Source organism: Salarias fasciatus, chromosome 15 (assembly GCF_902148845.1).
Source record: "Salarias fasciatus chromosome 15, fSalaFa1.1, whole genome shotgun sequence".
Taxonomy (NCBI): Eukaryota; Metazoa; Chordata; class Actinopteri; order Blenniiformes; family Blenniidae; genus Salarias; species Salarias fasciatus.
In genome coordinates, this window is record NC_043759.1 from 6,779,952 (window position 1) to 6,802,566 (window position 22,615).

Here is a 22,615-nt window from a genome sequence, read left to right on the forward strand (position 1 = left end):
GCGGCGCGCATATCTTGAAAGCAGAACGTTTCTTTAGCATTTAAAAAAAAAACATTCACCGGTCTATTGTTTAAGTGTTTCAAACCTTTTTTTTTTCTTTTTCAACTTTGGTTGAACCTACCGGAATAATGGCGTCTACCGCGGCAGGCAAGCAGCGGATACCGAAAGTGGCGAAGGTAAAAACAAACCCAATACAACGCGGTGGTTTGCGGCTAGGCTAATGCTAACAGTGAGCGCCAGAGATTCACTTTTAGCAAAATATTGAAATTAAACTCAGTAGAGAGTAGTTTTAAGACTGAGATACATAGAGCCCAACTGAAAAGTCAATATAATTCAAAACAACATTTTTTTGAATTGACGTGGTGTTCTGTTCTCAAATAAAAAAAGTTAACACCTTGAGCTCGCCACAGTGAGGTACTGCAGACCTTCATTCTGCAAACACTTCCCCGTCACCAAAGTTCCAGGATGTGTCTTTTTGATTGGTTTGATTGTTGTTCTATGCCTTAACTTGATCGGGATTGTCAAATCGTTTTACTGTCTCGGGATCTCCATCAGTCAACAACTATTCTTCCTTCTGGGGCCCAGAAAGCCGTATATTTGTTAATTCTGTGGTTCCCAGCCTTTCCGTTTTTAAAAAGTAGCCAGTATTAAACCTTCTGAGAAATGGAGAATTTAAAAGGTTATTTTACTTGGTATTCAGGTGAAGAACAAAGCTCCTGCAGAGGTTCAGATCACCGCTGAGCAGCTGCTGAGAGAAGCCAAAGAGAGGGAACTCGAACTTCTCCCACCACCTCCGAAACAGAAGATCACAGACAAGGAGGAGTTGAATGATTACAAACTGAGGAAGAGGAAGGTGAGTGGTAATGATTTCTGTGCATTTTCATTTTAATGATGTGGCTGTGTTCTTCCAGAAATGTTTTGATTGCTTTAATGGGACAGGGTGTGATGTGTTACTGTATGTGTCACTGTAGTGAAGTGTGATTCTCATTTTCTTTCAGGGGTTTGAAGACAACATCAGGAAGAATCGCACTGTCATCAGTAACTGGATTAAATACGCACAATGGGAAGAAAGTCTGCAAGAGGTCCAGAGGTATTTATCTTGATGCAGACATATTTACTCAGTTCAACTGCATCTCTCCCCTCTGTGCAGCTTCACATGAAGTATGCTGTGATTATTGAAATGTTAGACATGATTTTGCTCTAATTTGTTCCTTGAATGAAGTCTTCTGAGCCTGTGACCTTGTGTCCTCACTCGCTCCACCTTGTCCTCTCTTTCTCTCTGCTATAAGGGCTCGCTCTATTTACGAGCGAGCGCTGGACGTCGACCACCGCAACGTCACTCTTTGGCTGAAGTACGCCGAGATGGAGATGAAGAGCCGCCAGGTGAACCACGCCCGCAACATCTGGGACCGAGCCATCACCATCCTCCCACGAGTCAACCAGTTCTGGTACGCATGATTTCACAGTGTGGACCTGGAATGTGTTTCTCTGGTCTGGATTCAAGATGGGAAATTCAATTTCAAATCAGTTGTGTTTCACTGAAATGCAGAGCATATTTTTTCGGCATACATACAACAGGTACAAGTACACCTACATGGAGGAGATGCTGGGCAATGTGGCCGGCTGCAGGCAGGCGTTCGAGCGCTGGATGGAGTGGGAGCCCGAGGAGCAGGCCTGGCACTCCTACATCAACTTCGAGCTCCGCTACAAGGAAGTGGACAAAGCCCGCTCCATTTATGAGCGATATATCCTTTTAGATGGTCTTTCACTCTGTGTGGATAACAGGGTATATACATCTTTGAAAACAAGCAAAACAATAGTCCTGGACTGAAAATCACATGCCAGCATTTATCAACACTTGGGCCCCATTTAAATGACAGCATTTCAAGAGAAAATGCTGATTTATACGTTTTTGTTTTACATCAGTTTCACACCATACTGGTAAAGCTCATTACTTCATGGTGGTGAGATTATGAAGCATCAGAACAGTGTAGAAAAACACTTTTGTTCCCCCTCCACGTCACACTGCTCGCTCATGCTTTATTCAGCTTTGATCAGACACATCAGGGCAGGCCACTCTGGAGATAATGTCTCTTCACGAAGATTCCTTGACTGTTTGCACTCGTCATCGTTCATCCCGAGGTGAAAAACTGGATCAAGTACGCTCGGTTTGAGGAGAAGCACGGCTACATCGCCCACAGCAGGAAGGTGTACGAGCGGGCCGTGGAGTTCTTCGGGGAGGAGTATGTGGATGAGAACCTGTTTGTGGCCTTCGCTCGCTTCGAGGAGACGCAGAAAGAGGCAAGTGAAGTCCAGACTTCAGGACTTTCTTCTCTGATTTCAAATTTTCTGTTAGACATAGGAATGTTTGTTTATTCTATGAAGTGAGCTCTGATTGGATGGTTTCATAATATACTGTCAGTAAGCAGTGTTTTGTTCTTTTTTTTTATGCACAATATGTCAATTATTAATGCTTACTGGTTGCTTCTTGAAAGGATAGTGATTACTTTGTGCTCATCTGTCTCAATAATATGCTGTATTGTGGTGAAACTGTGACAGATGAGCTGAGCTGTCAGTACTGTTGGAGTCAGTTTGACAACTGATTCGAAGTTCCACTGCTGACAGTGGATCAGCTAGAAGAGGCTCAATAATCTGCATGTTAGCATAAAATTACATCAACTGGATGGAGGAAGATGCTCCAAAATCTGCATGTTTTCACTTCTTCAAAGAAACAAATTATTGAGCCAATGACAACATGAAGCAACAGTTGAGATAAACTCCCAACATACAGACAGCGTTCAAAAGGGGAAGCTCACATTTATTTTTTTTGGCAAGTTGAACATGTTTGGTAAATTTACAGTCACAGAATCTGAAGCTAAATATGTGCACTGTGTTAAATAAAACATGCTGTTGTGGGGTTAAAATACCATTTCTTTAGGTAATTTCAAAAAATCATCACAAAATGTACATGTTCACGAGGCTCTACATGGTGAGAGGGAGCTGATCCTTCCTAATAATAACATCCCTGCACAGAAATTTACTGCAATGGAGGCACATACTTGATTTCCATTTAACTGTTAGACTGATGCTGATATCGGTGGCTGGAATATTGATATGATTTTAAATATATATATTGATATGTGTCTAAGCATTTCAGATGATAGCAGCCACTGTGTGTTCAGGCCAATGATAAAATTCCACAGCGTGTTTGTTGCTGCTGAGTTACTCATTCGGGATTATGACACCGGCACCTTTCCTCCACAGTTCGAGCGCGTTCGGGTCATCTATAAGTACGCTCTGGACCGGATCCCTAAACACCAGGCACAGGAGCTCTTCAAGAACTACACCATGTTCGAGAAGAAGTTCGGAGACCGCAGGGGCATCGAGGACGTCATCGTGAGCAAACGCAGGTTCCAGTACGAAGAAGAAGTCAAGGTACGGACGGATAATGGAAAAACTGAGCTCAGACGTACTCCGTCATTTATCTATGAAGGACCACTGTGGGACGTTTGAGTGACATGGTAATAATTTTTCCTGTACCTTCAGGCCAATCCACACAACTACGACGCCTGGTTCGATTACCTCCGCCTGGTGGAGAGCGACGCCGACCCCGAGACGGTGAGGGAGGTGTACGAGCGAGCCATCGCCAACATCCCCCCGATCCAGGAGAAGAGACACTGGAGACGCTACATCTACCTGTGGATCAACTACGCCCTGTACGAGGAGCTGGAGGTCAAGGTGGGCTCGTCCTCTGACCTCCTGCAGCAAACTTCTCCTCCTGCTATTGTCGTTTTGTGCAAATGACTTTTTCCAGCCCTTTGTTGCCCGCTTCCAACTGTTTTGTGATGCACTGCTGGCATCAGATTCAAACTCAGCCGATGTTTTAAACTAGAAAGTCTCAGGAAGTCTGTTATCAATAAGTTTGATTAATGAGGATGTCGTCAGACCATGTTTTAATAACACAATTTTTACAAAACGATTCTGCTCACAGACCTGCCAGTCGGAACTGTTCTTAATTTATTTGAGTATTTAAGCATTGAGCTTCTTTTAACCTCCTTGGGTTTCGCAGTGAACCGACAGTAACGTCTGATTCTTTTTTTCACAGGACACTGAGAGAACGAGGCAGGTGTACCAGGCCTGTCTGGACCTCATCCCTCACAAAAAGGCAGGTTTTCACCACGTTTTCTCTCATCTTCCTAAATCTCTTTCTGTGATGGATCACTGTCTGGCATCAAGTTCAGAAATCATGGATCCCCTGTAGGATCTCGCTCTCATTACCTGATCTGTAATGACAGTTATTGTTTTTATTCTTCTTTTAGTTCACGTTTGCTAAGATTTGGCTGCTCTGCGCTCAGTTCGAGATCCGGCAGAAGAACCTGCAGGGAGCTCGAAAGATCATGGTGAGATTCAGGTTCTTGGGTCGAGATCAGGGGTGCCAAACATAAGGACAGTGGGCCAAATCTGGCCTGCAAGAGAATCCAAGCCGGCCCACCAAACCAACAGGGAAATTGTAAGAAATAGGATATGACATAACACAAGGAAACACAAGGTTTATTAAAACTGGCTTCATGTTGATATTGTGATAATTTTCCATTAAAGTCACATTTTCAAGTCAGACCTTGAAAACGTCAGGGTTGATGAAGAGATCAGTAGTTATTCTGACCTCATCCAGACTTCCTGTCTGCTCACGCTGCTCGTCCCCCTTCAGGGCACGGCCATCGGCAAGTGTCCGAAGAACAAGCTGCTGAAGGGCTACATCGAGCTGGAGCTGCAGCTGCGAGAGTTCGACCGCTGCCGGAAGCTGTACGAGAAGTACCTGGAGTTCACGCCGGAGAACTGCACCACCTGGATCAAGTTCGCCGAGCTGGAGACCATCCTGGGCGACATCGAGCGCGCCCGGGCCATCTTCGAGCTCGCCATCGGGCAGCCCAGGCTCGACATGCCCGAGGTATCCGTCGCCGCCCTGAAGCACCGCCTTCCACTTTTCCCGTGTTTTCATCCTGATGTTCTTCGCAGGTTTTGTGGAAGTCGTACATCGACTTTGAGATCGAGCAGGAGGAGTTCGGAAACACCAGAAATCTTTACAAAAGGCTGCTGCAGCGGACCCAGCACGTCAAGGTGAGGTGGAGTTACCCCGCTGAAGCAAATCAGAGGTGCTGTTGGTCCTCACATGTATTTGTCTGTCTGTCCAGGTTTGGATCAGCTACGCCAAGTTCGAGCTGTCCATCGACGGGCCCGAGCGGCTGCAGAAGTGCCGGCAGATCTACGAGGAGGCCAACAAGGGCATGAGGAGCTGCGAGGAGAAGGAGGAGCGCCTGATGCTGCTGGAGTCCTGGAGGGACTTCGAGAGGGAGTTCGGCTCCGACGCCACCAGAGAGCGCGTGAGGAAGCTGCTGCCGGAGAAGGTGAAGAAGAGGAGGAAGCTCACGGCCGAGGACGGGGTAAGAACCGCCCGCTCTGCTCAGGGTCACAGCTGCTGTGGAGGAAATGGACCTTCATATTGTCCAGTCTTGATCTGAATAATTTTTTGTTGTGAATATGCCAGTTTTAAAGCATCTGTTTGCTCGCAGCCCACCTCCCTCCATAGAGACAAAGATCCTGAATCACTGAAGGATCAACCAGAAATTTATCGCGATCACATGATTGCACCACCTGAAGATGTCAGCATTGCAGCTCTGCTAAGAAAACATTTCCGTGCTCTGACCGCACCTCTTGTCTCTTCCTCCGCAGTCGGACGCAGGCTGGGAGGAATACTACGACTACATCTTCCCCGAGGACGCCGCCAACCAGCCCAACCTCAAGCTGCTGGCCATGGCCAAGATGTGGAAGAGGCAGCAGGTGCAGGAGGACTCTCCCGCCGAGGAGTCGGAGAGAGACCCGGCGGCCGAGGAGACGACTTCAGCGTCGCCCGAGGAGCGTCGTCCTGCGGCGGCGGCGGACGACGAAGAGGAGGGCGGCAGAAGCAATGCGACCGAGGCGGAGCCGGGAAACGCCTACGACGATCGAGACGACGACGACGACAGCAGCAGCAGCGAGAGCAGCAGTGATGAAGAGAAGGAGGAAAAGAAAAAGGAACGCCGCCGCCGCAACAGTGATGAGGAGGAAGAGAAAAAGAAAAAGGAACGTCACAGCAGCGATGACGAAGAGCAGAAGAAGGAACGTCGCAGCAGTGATGAAGAGGAGGAGGAGAAGGAGGAAAAGAAAAAGGAACATCGCCGCAGCAACAGTGATGACGACAAAGAGAAGAAGAAAAAGGAGCGTCGCAGCAGTGATGACGAAGAGCAGAGGAAGAAAAAGGAACGTCGCAGCAGCAGCAGTAGCAGCAGCAGTGACGACGAAGACCAGGAGAAGGAGCGCCAGAGCAGCAGCAGCAGCGAGAGCGGCAGCAGTGATGAAGATGAGAAAGAGAAGAAGCAGCGGAGCAGAGATGATAAAGAATAGATTCCAGATTCAGAGACATCAAATAATCTTTCTACCCCTTTTTTCTGTATTTTTTTAAAGAAACGGCAGCGATCCTGAGCAGTCTTTATTGTGTTTGCTTTGTTACATTACACACACGTCGACTTCCACGCTCTGGTTTTCGTGTTGTTTTTAAGCAAATGTTCATGGAGTAGTTTACAGGTGATCAAACCATTTGTACAGCCAGTGGCTCTCTGAGGAGTGGAGACGCTCTGGGGCCGATGTAGGAACAGAACGACGTGTAGAAGTCTAGCGGGTTTTTTCTGCCCTCAGCGCTGACTCACAGGCTCCTTCTCATTAGACAAGCTCTGAAAATGAGCCTCACTTTGCGCTAAATTGAAATTCGGCTGCATGTGGCATCTGAACTGAAATGGGTTTTCTAGTTTCCTCAATCTTTCACTTTATATAGATTCAAAATAAATAGTTATATATTTGTAAACCTGGTTCTAAGAGGAAACTGAACTAAAAAGAGTTGAACACCTCTGATATTTTATAGCCTTCATATCCAAAGTAGTACTGTGGTTCGTTCAGTCATTTCAAATACAATACAGCACCAAGGCTGAGTAAAGTGAGCCTGTAAATTATACTGAGGGCAAAGAAAACCCAGGAGAGACATTTACTGGTCCTTACAAGATGAATGTAACTTCTCAATATTCATCTATAGAAACGTTTACAGTCATTCTGCTCCTGCTTGAGCTCCACAGTCATCAGTCTGTGCGGCGAGTGAAACTATTTACAGTGCCGCCGATCTCGAGACGGCGGCGTGCCGCAGCAGAGAGCCACGGTCTACTGTTATTCGATGTCCTCTGGTCTGACGGGGTGAGGCAGCGGGATGATGGACTTCTTCTCCGTGTCTCGGGACAGAGCTTTCCTCATGTCTGCAGGAGAACGCAGAGGGAAGAGGGGTTCTCGTTAGTCAGCCCTGCGGCAACAGCGCCCTCTTCTGGTGGAGTTTGATATTAAACTTTCAGTCACTGTTGCACTCTGGGAACAGGTGCAGTAGCAAAGACAGGAAGTTGAAGGAGTCAGGGCATCAGGCCCCGTTTAGACGATGTTTTCAGGTGAAAATGCTCAACTTTCATTGTGTTGCGACATCATGTAAATGAGGTGTCAGAGTTAAGAAGTGTTCCAGCTAGTTTGTGTTTAATCCCCTGTGCATCGTGTGGATTCTGCCCCCAGAGGAGAGTCTGACCGTAAGCGTCTTCGTCGGGCTCCCCGTTGCTGGCCGAGTAATACTCGATGACCGTCCTGTAGACGCTGTAGCCCAGACGCTTGTACATGTTCACCGCCACCTGGTTGGACACGCGCACGAACAGATCCACGAAGAATCCCCCCTTCCTGCGGCACAGAGAGTCACAGTGACGAGAGGTGAGCCGATCACTGGAAACTCACCTGAACGACACTCACATTTTTGTTTTTAGCCATTTGAGCTTCTTAAATAGTTTTAATAATTGTTATTTTTAATGTAATTTGTGGAAACTGAGAAGTAGCAGCGGCAGGGCGGTATTTCAGATTTCCCACAGCGGAGGAACAAACCTCTCTGAGATTTCCTCCAGCATCTCCATGAGTTTGGCGGCGAGGCCGAGGCGTCTGAACTCCGGGGCCACGGACAGAGCGGTGACGTGGCCGTGCCACTCCTCACGGGCCACGGATCCCTCCGCCTTGCCCATGACTGCAACACAGACACGATCGTATGTGCGCTTTTAATTTTACCACAGCACATGTATGTGTGGTCCAGTTGGGACCCTTTAACATGAAATCTCTGTTCAGTTTCAGTTACAGACAGATCGGGAACAGGCCAGTGTCAGACAGCCAAGATAACCACACAACACAAACTTAAAAAGGCACAAAGTAACCACAAACTAACAAGAATGTACAAAATTATCACAGACACACACAAATTATAAATAAAATGTAACCTCATGATTACAAAAATATCCAAATGTAGATGAGAAGAAACAGCACTGCAGGAAAAGCTCCCACAAAATGACTAAAATACCAGAATCATAACAAATGACCATGAGGTCATAGAAAATGCAATAAACAGGCACAAAATGAGAAGATTAGACAGTTCAAGAACCATAAATGGAAGCAAAAAAACTGAGAAGCAACAAGAAACACTCAGAAGGACCAGAGGCAGGGAAAAACACAAGAAAAAGATCAAATACCAACTGAAAACAATCACAGAGTTGTACATAATCACCAAAAGTGACACGAAATGAACAAATACAACCAGAAACGGATTATAAAGTAAGATAAAGACTCAGGTTAACAGAGACACACATGAAACAACCCCCATAAGATTCAGAACATGTTCAGGGAATGTGATGTGAGGGAGCAGGACTCACTGTAGCCCATCAGCTCTCCTCCAGGAGCCTCAGCCACGATGAAGTACTCGGGCCAGTGAGCCAGGTACTGCAGGTAGAATGGGATCCCATACTGCAGTCAGAGGTAAAGGAAAACTACACATTCCTGTTATTAAATCGCACCATTATTGAGATAATACATATGAATATCACTCTGAACAGAGATCATTTACTATTGTAGTAATGTGTGATAATAAACCACATGAGATGTCCGATCAGGTGAAGGATACAGTTTCTGTCAGAGGATCTAGATTTCTGAGGGAAAAAAGAAAAACAAGAGATTAGCAATTTTGAATATTAATTTAAAACAGCCTAACTTTTATAACCACATCGATGAACCACCAGGCATCGTTTGAAGAAACATCTTTAGCCTGAACCTAACTCGAAACTATTTGAACTGGGATTTTGTTTTTTTACTTTACATCATTAATATTTATAGTACTCCAACAAAAAATATGCGGCTTATCTGTTACGACAAATTAATTCATTTTCTGTTTAAATTATGCCATAATTATTAATCTACTACAGCAGTGTAAGCTCGCTCACAAGTTCTCTAAGTGGGCTTATTTTGTTTTAATAGTCGAATTATTTTCACTTTTGAGGAAGCCGATATTTCCAGGAGATACTACTTTAACACATGTTTGAATACCATATTTTGAAACGGTGTCTTTTTCCCGATATGAAAGAAATCACGAAATCACACATTTTTTAGGTTGAGCTCTGTAGAGCTCCTTTCCGTCAAGAATCAACGAGTTAGCCGCATTAGCTTTTAGCCTGCTAACGCTGCAGCGCCTTAAAACACGGCAGACACAGGCCAAATAAACGCCGAACATCCCGGCGATAATGCTAAATGCTGCTCCTTTGGTGAAAGAGGCCAGATTTTACTCACATGTTGTTGAATTTGAACAGATCGTCGCAGGTGAACGGCCGCAGTGTTGTCATCTTGGCTCGGAAGTGGATTGAGAGAAACAATGCAGATAAATGAAGACAGAAAACCAGTATCGCCCCCTGCTGGCCAGATGCAGGTACTGCCTTCAGTTTAAAAATTATTACATGTAGGATGTGCTGATGACATAATCATAATAATGATAACGATCATAACTTTTTGCTTCTTTTTGTGGTTATTAGATACTCTGTCTTTTTCGTCTGCATGTTGTGTTGTTGTTTCTAATGCTTAGTATTACATGTATTTAATGTTGTGGTAACGTCAGTGTTGAGTGTGATGTTGTCTACATTTTGTTTATTTTGTAATAATGACAATACATTTTTATCATTAGTGTATTAAAATGTTTAAAGACAGTTGAAGTTATTAAGTATTATACCAGATTTTAGTTGTTTTTAATTACTTTTTCTGTTTTTTGTTGTCTTCATTTTAATTCTCATGTATTTTGTGGTTGTTTTCAATGCAATTAGGAGTATTTTGCTGTGCTCTTAAGGCTTTTAGTGCATATTTCTGTTATCATTTTGTTTCATTGAGGCAATTTGTCTCATTTAACCTGCAAGAACATGCGTCATATTCTTGATATTGTTTTCATGAGTGTTTTTCCTGAGTCAGAGCAGCAGCAGCCTCCCTGTGGGCTGATCAGGTGACCTGACATGGGTTCATTCCATCAGGGGACTTGGTTAACTGTATCTGAGGAGGAGCAGGTGGGCGTGGAAGCAGTTTACAGGCATGAGGGCAGCGGCTGATCTCACCTGGCTTCATTACGAAGCGAAGCCTCATGCAGAGAGGTTGATCCATCCACATGGAGCGTCTTCAGGTGTGGGGATTTCTCAGCCTCTTCGTCGTCACCGTCGCCCAGAACAGCAGGTAAACACGCAGGCAGAGCTCAGGGAGGACTCACCTGAGTCTGCACTGTGATTAGAAATCTTTACAAAGCTTTTAGACATGTCAATAGTTGAAACTGATTCCAATATCTAGCACAGGATTTCATTCAGTGGTACGATCACCTCTTATCCATGTCGTCCCTCCGTTTCTTCCAACACTGGTCACTTTTTTCCCAGTACTGTATCTCAGGGGAAATGCTAATCTTTCCTCGTTGTGAATTTATTCAACTATTTCTATTCATTCTGAAATGATCAAATTCTAATTGATGAACCATTTCCTGGTTGTTGCCTTTTTGGCTACTTGCCAATAACAGCTGTAATAGATGCCTGTCTTTTTCATTTATTTCAGCTGCTGTACACACCAGCATTTCCTAAATATATAACCTTGAAACTGACACCAGACTGCAAGTTTGATTGCTGCTATAACTTCTTCCCAATAAGATGAAATGATGGGACATTCCTCGAATATATGAAAATGACCAGGTGCCACGTCACCACTACTTTTTTTTTTAAATCTTATTTTATTATTTTTCTTGGACAGAAAAGGTACATTAGATGAGCTGACTTTTCATTTCCAGGAAAGATTTTATTTTAACATTTTAAACATTTATTTTAATACATATTATGTGGAGAAATCTTTCATTCACTGAAGTTAAAAATACCAGATTCAAACACTGATCCTTCCAACAGATCAAGGACTCTTTTAGTTAAAGTCTTCTGGATTATGATTTGATCAAACCTCCACTTTTTGTTTCATCTGTGTGTGTAGTGTTTTATCTGCTACAATAGTCCCATCAGTAAAAATCCATATCATCAATCATATTGATGTGCTATAATTCAGTGTGGTGAATGCATTGATCATTTAATTTAATTCTATTCATGTTTTTACAGTTCTTTTCAAATGAAAAATCAGTTTTGATCCTTTTTTTGCTTATTTATTTAATTTAACATGACTAGATTTTACTAAGTGGACACGTCACGCAAGTAACGAAACATCGAAAGGAACGAAAAGAAATGTTATTTATGCCAGTTTATTAATCATTCGTACACTTTTTAAGATTTTCAAGGCCAGTTTTCTAATTTACATGAGAGGGGCTCATTAGAATTGTTTTTTTGTTGAAGTTGTTGCAATTTATGTTGCCAATTATTTGATTTTGTGAACATCTAGACATCTTAATCATGTATAATCTTCATTGTAACATAGAAAACCTTACATTTTCTTCAGCCTGGACCCTCAGCCCTCCTACCTGCTGCTGGCGCCCAGGCTCCTCCGGCCCGGGGTTCCTACATCGCTGTCGGTCTCCATCCTGACCGGTTCAAAGGTCACTGTGTCCGCTCACATCGTCCACGGCAACCAGACTCTGACCTCCAACTCCACAGAGATCCAAGGAGGTGCAGTTTCCGTTTGTCACCACTCAATTTTTCCATAAAATTTCCCCATTGTTGGATTGAAAAAAGGATTATTTTATCTTACCTGACTGCTCAGAGCTCTGTGTTTCTCCTCTAAAGGCTCGACCGGGCTGCTGGTTCTTCAACCTGTGAGTACGAAACACGCAAAGATCTCTTCCTCTAAACTTTGCCCGTGTCCGAAAACAGATCGAAAGCACCGGATCATCCACTTTACGGTTCTATGAAAATGAAAATATAATTGAGGAGTGATGAGTGATGAGCATTGTAACCTGCTGGAGACGAGGATGTCTCATGTTCTTCCTCCCAGCAACAGCTTTTGTTTATAGCGAGAGGGTCAACGTTGAGCTTTTCTTTGTGGAGTTTTCATGTTCTCCCTCTGCACACAACGGTCGATAATCTGCAAGTATTCCAAAACTCCTTTCACTCTAAATGCATTTTAAGCTCACTACAGGGACATTTTAGCCCCGTTCAGACGACCTTTCAAGTGAAAACACATTGTTTTTGCAAGTTGGATTAAAACTACCAAGACCAGGAGAACAAGGCTGCTCAGAAAACCTCATAGACTTCATGTGAGAGGACCAGAGGGAGGCGCCAACACCAGATCCAATGCATGCAGACTCTCTGAAAATGTAATTTGTATTTTGAAAATCAAACAGAATCAAGGTTTTTCTGGTTGTGGGTTAAAATATGGCGGCAGCATCAAAACGCAGCTCCCTGATTAAAGTTGAAATACTTTATTTTGAATATGCAAAAAGTAAAGAGAGAAGCATAAAAGTTGAAAAAGGTCAATAGGGTGCGGGGAAAGCCTCCTGAATTACAGGAGTGTGACGGCATGTCAAGCAGAGGGCCGATCAGCAGGTGACAAAAAGCTTTGTAAGATTCTAGGGTGAGGCCTCCAGCGTAATGGACCTGTTCAACAACTCGGTAGTCTCAGAATTGACCAACTTTTTGCAAAGAGTTCATTTTTTATTTCCTTTCTTTCTTGTCAGCTTCAGGTTGAAAACAGCGAGTCTTCTGACTGGTCCCCGTTCCGCCTGGAGGTTTACGGCGAAACGGACGGAGTCCAGGTTTTCCGGAACTCCACAGACCTGCGACTGGACCCCAGATGCCTGTCCACCCTCATCCAGACGGACAAGCTGAACTACCTGCCAGGGCAGAAAGTGAAGATCAGAGCCGTGTCCATTGACTTCAGTGGGAGGCCGTTCATCAGCCCCGTGGACATCGTCATCAGAGTGAGTCCGAACGAACAAAAGTTGTGTTTTCAGTGGCTCCGAGTGCCGTCGTCGCGGAAACCATCGTCCAAAACACAATGGAAGATTTTTGATTGTCCTGCGAACGAGACCTGAGGTCCTGTTTAAAGATCGTGTGCTTTTTGTGGGCGATTAGCTAAAAATAACTCCAGAAGTGACGTCGGGCACAAGCAGGAAGATGTTGTGTGGTGTTTACTGCGTTTACACAAGAACCATCTGCCGGAAAGTGTTTGCTTATCGTTTGAGTCAGTCACAACGACGATAACATTTTAAAGATAAAATCCACAGATAAAAGTTGTGGTGGGGCACCTGAAAAGAATTCTTTCACCACAATAACGGCAGCATCTGTGCTAAAAACCAAGCTCTTATCAAAAATTCTTGAAACAGACACAATCACACACAAGGCCAATAGTTTTCGACCTTGTTTATCATGTTGCACATTATTCTGTAATAGTGATTTACTTCATCTTGTAGTTTTCAGATTGTTGCCATGAGGTCTCGTTAAATCACACACACTGGACTGGAGGTTTGCTTCAACGTGTCATTTGGCTCGTTGGGTTTGGCTTAATGAGTCTCTGGTGGCGATCAGAGGAAATACCAAAAGATGTAACCTCAGCTGGATCAGCACAGTCTTACTCACGGGTTTTTCAGTAAACACACTCGTAGACTTCTTCTCATTGTTCCTGTAATTTATCCCGAATCCCTGACCCAGGATCCCAGAGGAAACATGCTCAGACAGTGGCTGGATCTGAGCGGCGTCCTCGGCGTCGTGTCCAAAGAGTTCCAGCTGTCGGAGAACCCTCCTCTGGGTCAGTGGACCATCCTCACCACAGTCAAAGTGAGTCTGACACGTCCTCCCTACTCAAACGAGTGTTTTTGATGGATTAGCTTCTAGGGGAATCTGAATGAACTCTTATTTTTATTTAAAAAAAAACAAACAAAAGAGAGAGATGTCCATTGTTATCTGGCTTGGTTATTATTTTTTTTTAAAGAAAAAAAGAACATACAGAAGAGAAACATGATGTAGAGCTTAACTACAAATTAATTTTATTCATATATTTATAACAGGGGTGTAAAACATAAGGCCTGTGAGCCGAAACCGGGCCGCAAGAGGCTCCATGCCAGCCATACAATTAAAAACCATAGATTCTTTCTGAAAATACGTTTCTCAAGAGCATTGAACACAACGCAGCACTGAGAGGTGATGCTGCCTTCAAAAGCTAGCTAACTAGCATTAGCCTCAAAGCCATGCTGTCAGGCTGAGTTGGTAAAAACACCCATAATGCAACAGCTGTAGGAGAAGATTTTTCATTTTTAGGTATTTTACTGTGTTTTGCACCAGGAGGCTTCACTAAAATTGGCTTTTTGTTGATATTTCAGCCATTTTCAGTTGCAATTTGTGAAAATGTAGACAGCTTAGTTTTTATGTTGTAGTTATTTTGAAAAATTTTGTGAAGAGAATGTACTAATGATAGTGAGAAAACTCTTCTTCACCCTGAAATGACAGTCACTGGAGTTGAGAGCACGTCCTCCTCTGTTTGTCTCCTAAAGTCTTCCCACTGGGGGGAAAAAAGATGTCATGTATTTACTTAAAGCTTGTGTTTATTAGCTGTGTCTGTCACACAGGGAATTTCCACTGTGAAGAATTTCGTTGTGGCTCAGTATGGTACGTGTGATTCCCAAAAAACACTTTTCTTTGTACACAGTTAAGTCACAAATCTGATCTTTTTTGGGGTTTTCTTTTTGCGTGTGTGTTGCAGTGCTGCCAAAGTTTGAGGTAGTGATAAACGTCCCGGATGTCATTTATCAGCAGGATCCTCTGCAGGGCTCCATCACAGCCAAGTGAGACAGTCGCTGCACGAACTTTGTGTAGAAACGATGGTGTGATTATCAGTAAAGCACAATGATTCCTGTTTGTGTCTTTTCCCCTCAGGTACACATATGGAAAACCTGTCCAGGGACGCATGAGTGTAACATTCATTCATCATTTTCTGGGTAATAATGAAGTTAACACTATGGACAAAGAGGTAACTGATTCAAAACTCATGTGTTTTTAAAGCAGGTCGATTCAGGGTTCATTTTAACTCACTACCCAGTCAAAGAGAAGAGTTCTCAGTGACTTTAAACTTTTCTTCATCTTTTTTTTTTCAGATTGACGGCACTGAAGACTTCTCATACATGGTCTCTGATGAGAAAATCACGTCTCTCACAATTGTGGCTAATGTGACTGAACATCTCACGGGTACATATTGTTTGATTTCCTGTCTGTGTTGAGTGCATATAAGTAAACAATTGAAGTGTGTGGAACAAATCTTTGCATGCTGTAAAATGCCTAAAAAAAATCTTAAAAGCAAATTTTAGGAGCCTGTTACAACACCAGTGGACCTTCTGTCGGGATACTAGTTGACCTTCCTTTGACTTTCGCACTAGGGGGCGCTATGTTGGGACACCAGTGGATGCTTTGTTTGGAGTTCTAGTGGACCTTTGGTTTGTGCACCAGTGAAAGTTTTGTTGGGATGCTAGTTGACCTTCTGTTGGTCCATTAGGAGCCTTTTTGGTGGGACGCCTTTGGACCTTTTCTTGGAGAATTAGTGGAAGTTCTGTTGGAGTACTTGTGGAATTTTGTTGAGCCACTCAAGGACATTTTGTTCTGTGTGGTGATATGTCGGTTGTGAACACCATGGCTCTTAAAGTCAGCTCTTGGACTACACAATCGGAGCCAGGTCTGGTTCACAGATGCAAGATTTTTTTCTTGTTCTTTTTTAATTATATCATTGACTCATCACTTGTGACAACACAGGCAGCTCATTCTAAGCCTATCTGTACATTGTTTTTAGTAAGAAATTATATATGTGTATCTCCACCGCAGCAAATTCCTTGTATGGGCAACTGTACTTGGCAATAAAATCTGATTCTGATTCTGAATCTGATTCTAAAACCATTTTCATCATCTGTGAAGGTCACTAGTGGACCCCATGTTGTACTGTCACGTGTGATTTTTGTTCAGTCAGTGCTTGAACTTGATCAGATTTTCTTTGATTGTGCTTGTTTTGTTTCAGGTCTGTCCTATAACAGCACAGCAATGGTTACTTTGGCAAAAACCAAATACAAAGTAACCTTTGACTGTTACCCAAAAATACTGCGACCCTTGGGTTTCACCGCTAGGGTAAGAAAAACAACATTATTTTATAGATTCTGCAGAAACTAATGGTTTTTAGACTGTAGTTACTCTCAAAGCAAAAGTATTGTCTCATACAGCGCATTGTGTCTTGTGAATTTAATATATGGATGTTTTACTCTTGTGTTAAACTTAGAAAGTGAATTCTTTATTGTTTACTTGACTTGTGTTGTAGCTGCATATATCTACATACGATGGTCGACCACTGTCGCCTGAGGACCAGCAGAAAATGGTTCAAGTGTCGGTGACGCAGGAAAAAGCTTCCTGGGTTTTAATGGGGAACTGGAGGGACGACATGCAGCCTCAAAGACTGAATGCTTCAGACTCGATAGAAATGCAGCCCCCGCAAGAAGAGCCCCACCACGAAGAGATGGAATTAGCTGTGCCTCCAGATGGAGTCATACCTCTCAACATCGACATCATGAATCAAACTGACGTACTCAGCATTTATGTGAGTGACAACAGAGAGAACGTCAGATGTGACACTGAAAAGGAATGACACAAAACAATAAGAATATTGTTCTGATTCTTTTGTGAGACTTTATGTTTGTAATTGTCAACTTTCTTTAAAGTTTATTTTACTAGATAAGCTGTCAGTCAGTTGATGTTTTTACAAAAACAAGCCAGAAAATTCAGGTAGTCTGAAAAAATACCACATCCTTATATATTATCGATATCTAAGTTCATAATTTCATGAAGTATCAATTAAAATTGAATAGGCAGCTCTGCAATATTCAGCTATATTGATTTTGGTTTGAAAAGTAAAGAATCTACCAAGGTCATTTTGAATCATTAAAATCTTGTGGGGAAAAAAAAGGACAAAATCACCAAATTACAGGTGTGATTAAGTTGTGTATCGTCTGCATAGAGGGAGAACAAAATAACCTATTTACAGATCATCTGATCCATAGAAGCTGATGACAATATGATCTTTCCCCAATCTCTCTCACTTTTTAATGTTCTTTGAAAAAAAAAGACTGTTTTTTTGTTAAACTCAGTATTAATGCAAAACAGGCCTTACTGCCTATTAAAAAAAGTAATTGTTCAGAAAAAGAACTGATCAAATCAGCAACAGATGCCAATGAGGGTATTCACCCTTATTTAGGAAAAGATACACATTTTTAAAAAATTTATTTATTTATTTTTTTTTTTGTATTTCATGGTAATTATGTACTGTATGTATGAATGTTTTGTTTCCAGGCCTCTTTTGACGACAGCCACAACTATCTACATCTCTACAAAAGCTACATATCCCCCAGCGACAGTTACCTGCAGATTCAGAAGCCTTCCAGCTCTCTCGAGGTGAACTTAAAAAATACTGAGTTTTATATCTGTGTCAGGACTGTAAAAAGGCTGCTCTGTACAGCATGAAATAGATGAACATTTCTACCACCAACAAAATTGAAGTTATGTGTTAATAAAAGTAGTTTTTCTTCTCTCTCTCTTTCTCTCTACCTTCAGGTTGGGTCTCCTTTCATCCTGCATGTTGACAGTAATTTTCCAAAGATGGACATTCACTTTGTGGTAAGAAAGATAAATTAAACTCTAATTTATTACATTACATTGTAGTTTTTTGGATTTTACAGTTGTTTACGATTGTCCTCATACTGCATGGCACATTGAATTACAGAATTACAGATTAGAAAAATTTGCCATGCTGATGCATTATCATACTTTGTAAAACCATTTATCTGTATTTTCTTCATGTAGGTGACATCCAAAGGTCAGGTGGTTCTGGCTGGGAAAAGCTCTGGGGATCTGACTCTGGTCCCAGATGCCTCCTGGGCTCCTGTGGCCTGTATCGTCATCTACTGCGTTAATCCCAGCGGAGAAATCATTAACGATGTGATTCAGCTCCCCGTCAAACAGTTCTTACAAAACCAGGTAATCTGTCACTTCCACCATTTAAATCACTCTTATTTCTAAAAATTATAAAAGCTTATTTTGTGAGTTTACATATTATCATTTTAAATGTCATGTTTATTTCATAATAGAGCAAGTTACTATGTCTAATACAAAAAAAAATTATCCTGATTGATGTGGCAGCTTCATTTTTAATGTTTGTCTGGAAATTTTCAGGAAAAGCTTCTCTCTGATTTTACTTACAATACAGTTTTTGTGATATACTTCTAAACATTTTGTTTTAATTCTGAGTTTGAAAAAGGTGCAGTATAACCCAAATAAAACTAGCTTTGGAGTGAATAATCATGTACTGCAAATGTATGAATTATCACAATGAACCACCAAAAATGTATTAATCACCAAAACGATAACCAGCAGACTTAATAGTCTTCTTTGACTTTCTGCCGGGGGAGAGATGCTGTCGCAGTGGTTTTAGAAGCGGTGTCTGCCACAGCAGTGGACGTTCGTGTCTCATCAGTTTGTTATTGTCAGGTTTCTCTGAACTGGAGCAGCCCGGTGTTGAGTCCAGCTGACGACGTAACGCTGAGGGTCACGGCGGCTGATCCCTTCTCTCTGGTCGGGATTCTGGTGGTTGACAAAGCGGCGCGATTGGGAGGATCACCCAACGATATAACGGAGGAGAGAGTAAGAAAAATCTGAGTTTTTGCTTATTTATGTGTGAAGTATCACACAGTCTAGTGGTTGTAATTTCTATGATAGCACCAATTCGGAGAGCTGAGAGACATAAAGAGAGACTATTTAGTATTGTGGAGGTTTTTCTTTGATACTGTGGCTTTATCACCTTGAAATAACTGTTTTAAAACACTTTGAAATTGATCAAATTGTTGGAGTTATTAAACTATAAAGTTGTGTGTCATCTGCATAGTGGGAGCACAAAATAACAAGTTTATAGATCTTCAATCTGTTATTTAGTTCATTTGTCATGAAGTTGATATTATTAGCTCAGACTGGACATAGTAGCTCATGAAGCAGCTCGCTGTGCCTTTATTTTGACCTTTTTTTTAAGACATTAATGTAAATCTGGGACTCTGCTCACATGTTTTCTTGTTTGTGCAGACGACTGTTGTTCACGTGACGTGCTTTGTCATTTACGAGGGTCCACCCGGCGGTCTGTGAACACAAGTTAACACAACTCCACGGAGTCTTTTCAAGTTTGATATTTTCCAACAGTAACAGCTTCCCAGCTATATACATCTTATGTACTCACGCCCATACATTTCTCACATAATAGTCCCCTCCAGCTACACCCACGAAACCCAATCTACCCCCGCACCCTCGGATCGTCTTAAGAACTGTGACTTTTTCAAATCTCCTCTCGGTTGAACTGGTTTCAGACAATGTGTCCCTATCTATTGTTTGTGGGCTGTAACATTAGTGGCTCCGCTTGTGTTGCTTCCACAGGTGCTGAAAGAGATGGAGGAGTTCAACAATTCTCCATCTGATGAGTACCCGATGATGATGGAAATGGGAGATCCAAACTCAATCTTCGAGGTAGACCCTCCCCCCGAGAGTTGCCTGTCTCCCTTTGTTGGGGTTAGGGTTTATGGATTAAACTCTTAAGAGAACATTTAGAATGGTCTGAAATTGGATTTGGTTCGATACACCTGTAGCTTGGAGGAAAATGAAGCCACTCTTTTTTTTTTTTTCTTTTTTTTTTTACTGCTTTGCACAGGGTCAACATGTTTAGGTTTAGTTAAGGGATTTTGTAAATTTCAACCAGTCTATACTTCACCCTCCACCTTCCTCCCTCGTCATCATTAACATCTTTGGTATTTTCCAGATCTACATGTGCTCTTGTCATTTTTAGACCTGATTTACCTCTTTTGTTATCCTTACATTTCATGCTTTCCTGCATAATCAATGACTTTTGATGAACTCGTCTAAAATATGTTTGTTTGTTTTTTTTTTTAATATTCAGACATGTGATCTTGTGGCGTTGACTGATGCCAAGCTACCTCCAACCAAATATCTGCAAGATGAGTTTCGTAAGTGTCTGAGCCAAAACATGCTGTTTTCGGGTAATGATGACAACGTTATGCTAATGTAATCTGTGTTCTTTGTCTTTACAGCAGGGGAGATTATGTTTCAGTTGGACAAGCCATATGGGCAACAGCCAGAACCACACGAACGCCAGAACTTTCCAGAGACCTGGGTCTGGATGGACGTTGACACTGGGTGAAGGCTTAATTTTATTTTTGGCTGCCAAACCACACACCTTATTCTAACTCTTTATTGTCAACACCAAGAGTTTCCACTGTAAATTTATGCGGAATTAATTTGTTTCCAAAGTAGCAGTGATTAACAACTGCTGCCCTTAATACAGGTGAACTTTGTCACTTAATACAGCCTACAAAGTATTTATTTTTGGATACGTTTTCTAATAGTTTCTTTTACTGTAGTTTAGCTAGGCCTTTGCATATAGCCTATCTGAATTTTAGTGTAGGAAAGGTGACGGTTGGTTGGGCAGTTGGTTGGTCGACTGGTCGGTCAGTCGGTCGGTTGCCTCCTTTGGTCGGTTGGTGGATTGGTTGACTCTTTGGTTGGTCGGTTGGTTGATCGGTAGGTTGGTTGACTGTTTGGTCGATCGATTGGTTGACTGTTCGATCAATCATGCAGTCGGTTGGTTGACTGTCTGGTCAGTCAGTTGGTTGACTGTTCGGCTGGTTGGTTGGTTGGTTGTCTATTCGGTTGGTCGGTGGTGTAGTTGACTATTCGGGCGACTGGCTGGTCGGTCAGCTGGTTGACGATTCAGTCAGTCAGTTGGTTGACAGTTCAGTCTGTCGATTGGTTGACTGTTCAATCTTTCAGTCGGTTGGTTGGTGGATTGTTTGGACGGTGGGTGAGTCGGATGTTTGTTCGCTTGGTTGGTTGACTGTTCGGTCAGTGGGTGAGTTGGTGGGTTGGTTGACTGTTCGATCGGTCTGTTGGTTGATTGCTCAGTCAATTGGTTGTTCTTCCTGTTTTATTGCCACATAGTCTAACTGGTAGTTTGTATTTTGGCAGCGATTCGAGCACAGCTGAGGTTTCTCTGACCGTCCCGGACAGCATCACCAGCTGGGTTGCTTCAGCCTTCGTCATGTCCGACAGACTCGGTCTGGGGGTCGTGCAGCAGCCAGCAGTGGTATTTGTTTTCTATTAAACCCTGAATTACTCATCTTTGATTTGAAGCCGGTTGTCGCGGCTTTGTTCGCTGACTGTTTCACACATGACTCATTGTTTCCTCTGCAGCTCACAGTTTTCCAGGATTTCTTCTTGTCCCTGAACCTCCCGGCCTGCATCGTCCGAGGAGAGGAGCTGGTTCTGGAGATTGTTCTGTATAACTATCTCCAGGAGAACCTGGAGGTCCGTCTGCCACACACACACACACACACACACACACACACACACACACACACACACACACACACACACACACACACACACACACACACACGACGATACAATTTCTTAAAAATCTTGAGTTTGCTTGATTGAATTTGTATCAAGATATTAAATGCATGACAAAAAAAAAAAAAAAAACCTGAAACAATGTAAAACATGCACAGAAAAGATGAAACGGGACAGAAAAGGGAGGCTTGAGCCACACGTTCAGCATTCATGGCTGGTTTTAGGAAGAACAGATGAATTTGACATCACAGAAAGCAGAACTTTCCACATCACAGGGAATCTTTCTACTTTTATAATCTGTTAGTACACGTTAGAGCCGGGATGGGACACTCTGAGATTTCCCAGGCTTGGGGACCTTTTCTGTTTGGACTTGTGAATAGGTTTTCTCAAGGTACTTTGGTTTTCTCACACACTCTTTTTATTATTTTTTTTCCCTGCTTTACCAGCTTTATTGTCAGTTAGCACGTTTGCCTCCCAGCAATAGGATCTCATTTCAAGTGGAGGCTTGACGGCCCCTCTGTGTGGAGTTTGCATGTTCTCCCTGTATGTGCCGGTACTGTCAGTTAATTAGTGATGTTTGAATGTTTTTGTCTCTCTGTTTTATCACCTCCATAGTCCCACGGCCCTGGATTAATGGGTTTAATTCAAGACTTTAACAGCTGAATTTAGTTAGTTCAACACCTGAAGGAGTAAAAGTTAAAGATGACAGAGTCATCTGATGTGTTAGTAGTGGGAATGTAGGCCACAGGGAATAAAAATGATTGTGAAAGTACAGTTTTCTCATTGAAAGAAATGTCTCTGAGGAATATGTTTCA

The 22,615-nt window shown here is 42.6% G+C and overlaps 3 protein-coding genes across 3 annotated transcripts in view; 2 read left to right on the plus strand and 1 right to left on the minus strand.

Annotated features, from left to right (window-relative positions):
- On the plus strand, positions 1-6,574 carry crnkl1 (crooked neck pre-mRNA splicing factor 1). Its single transcript, XM_030109839.1, has 14 exons — positions 1-176; positions 701-853; positions 999-1,090; positions 1,290-1,448; positions 1,579-1,745; positions 2,123-2,301; positions 3,265-3,435; positions 3,547-3,738; positions 4,106-4,165; positions 4,320-4,400; positions 4,709-4,948; positions 5,017-5,118; positions 5,193-5,441; positions 5,731-6,574. The coding sequence occupies exons 1-14, from the start codon at positions 129-131 to the stop codon at positions 6,439-6,441; spliced, it is 2,604 nt and encodes an 867-aa protein (XP_029965699.1). The 5' UTR covers positions 1-128; the 3' UTR covers positions 6,442-6,574.
- naa20 (N-alpha-acetyltransferase 20, NatB catalytic subunit) lies at positions 6,566-9,803 on the minus strand. Its single transcript, XM_030109851.1, has 6 exons — positions 9,715-9,803; positions 9,056-9,080; positions 8,808-8,898; positions 7,996-8,131; positions 7,652-7,797; positions 6,566-7,337 (listed from the first exon to the last, which is right to left on the minus strand). Exons 1-6 carry the CDS (start codon positions 9,765-9,767, stop codon positions 7,252-7,254), a joined length of 537 nt encoding a protein of 178 aa, XP_029965711.1. The 5' UTR covers positions 9,768-9,803; the 3' UTR covers positions 6,566-7,251.
- The window catches only part of cd109 (CD109 molecule), a 21,968-nt gene continuing 9,120 nt past the window's right edge, over positions 9,768-22,615 (plus strand). Inside the window, exons 1-21 of the mRNA XM_030109830.1 lie at positions 9,768-9,850; positions 10,440-10,635; positions 11,878-12,044; positions 12,162-12,190; positions 13,052-13,294; positions 14,025-14,150; positions 14,939-14,978; positions 15,073-15,154; positions 15,246-15,339; positions 15,464-15,554; positions 16,372-16,478; positions 16,666-16,941; positions 17,691-17,792; positions 17,952-18,014; positions 18,201-18,374; positions 18,885-19,037; positions 19,815-19,904; positions 20,332-20,398; positions 20,483-20,588; positions 21,417-21,534; positions 21,642-21,755. Of these exons, the coding sequence (XP_029965690.1) occupies positions 10,571-10,635; positions 11,878-12,044; positions 12,162-12,190; positions 13,052-13,294; positions 14,025-14,150; positions 14,939-14,978; positions 15,073-15,154; positions 15,246-15,339; positions 15,464-15,554; positions 16,372-16,478; positions 16,666-16,941; positions 17,691-17,792; positions 17,952-18,014; positions 18,201-18,374; positions 18,885-19,037; positions 19,815-19,904; positions 20,332-20,398; positions 20,483-20,588; positions 21,417-21,534; positions 21,642-21,755 (2,307 nt within the window). The 5' untranslated portion in view covers positions 9,768-9,850; positions 10,440-10,570. The remainder of the gene's footprint in view (positions 9,851-10,439; positions 10,636-11,877; positions 12,045-12,161; positions 12,191-13,051; positions 13,295-14,024; positions 14,151-14,938; positions 14,979-15,072; positions 15,155-15,245; positions 15,340-15,463; positions 15,555-16,371; positions 16,479-16,665; positions 16,942-17,690; positions 17,793-17,951; positions 18,015-18,200; positions 18,375-18,884; positions 19,038-19,814; positions 19,905-20,331; positions 20,399-20,482; positions 20,589-21,416; positions 21,535-21,641; positions 21,756-22,615) is intronic.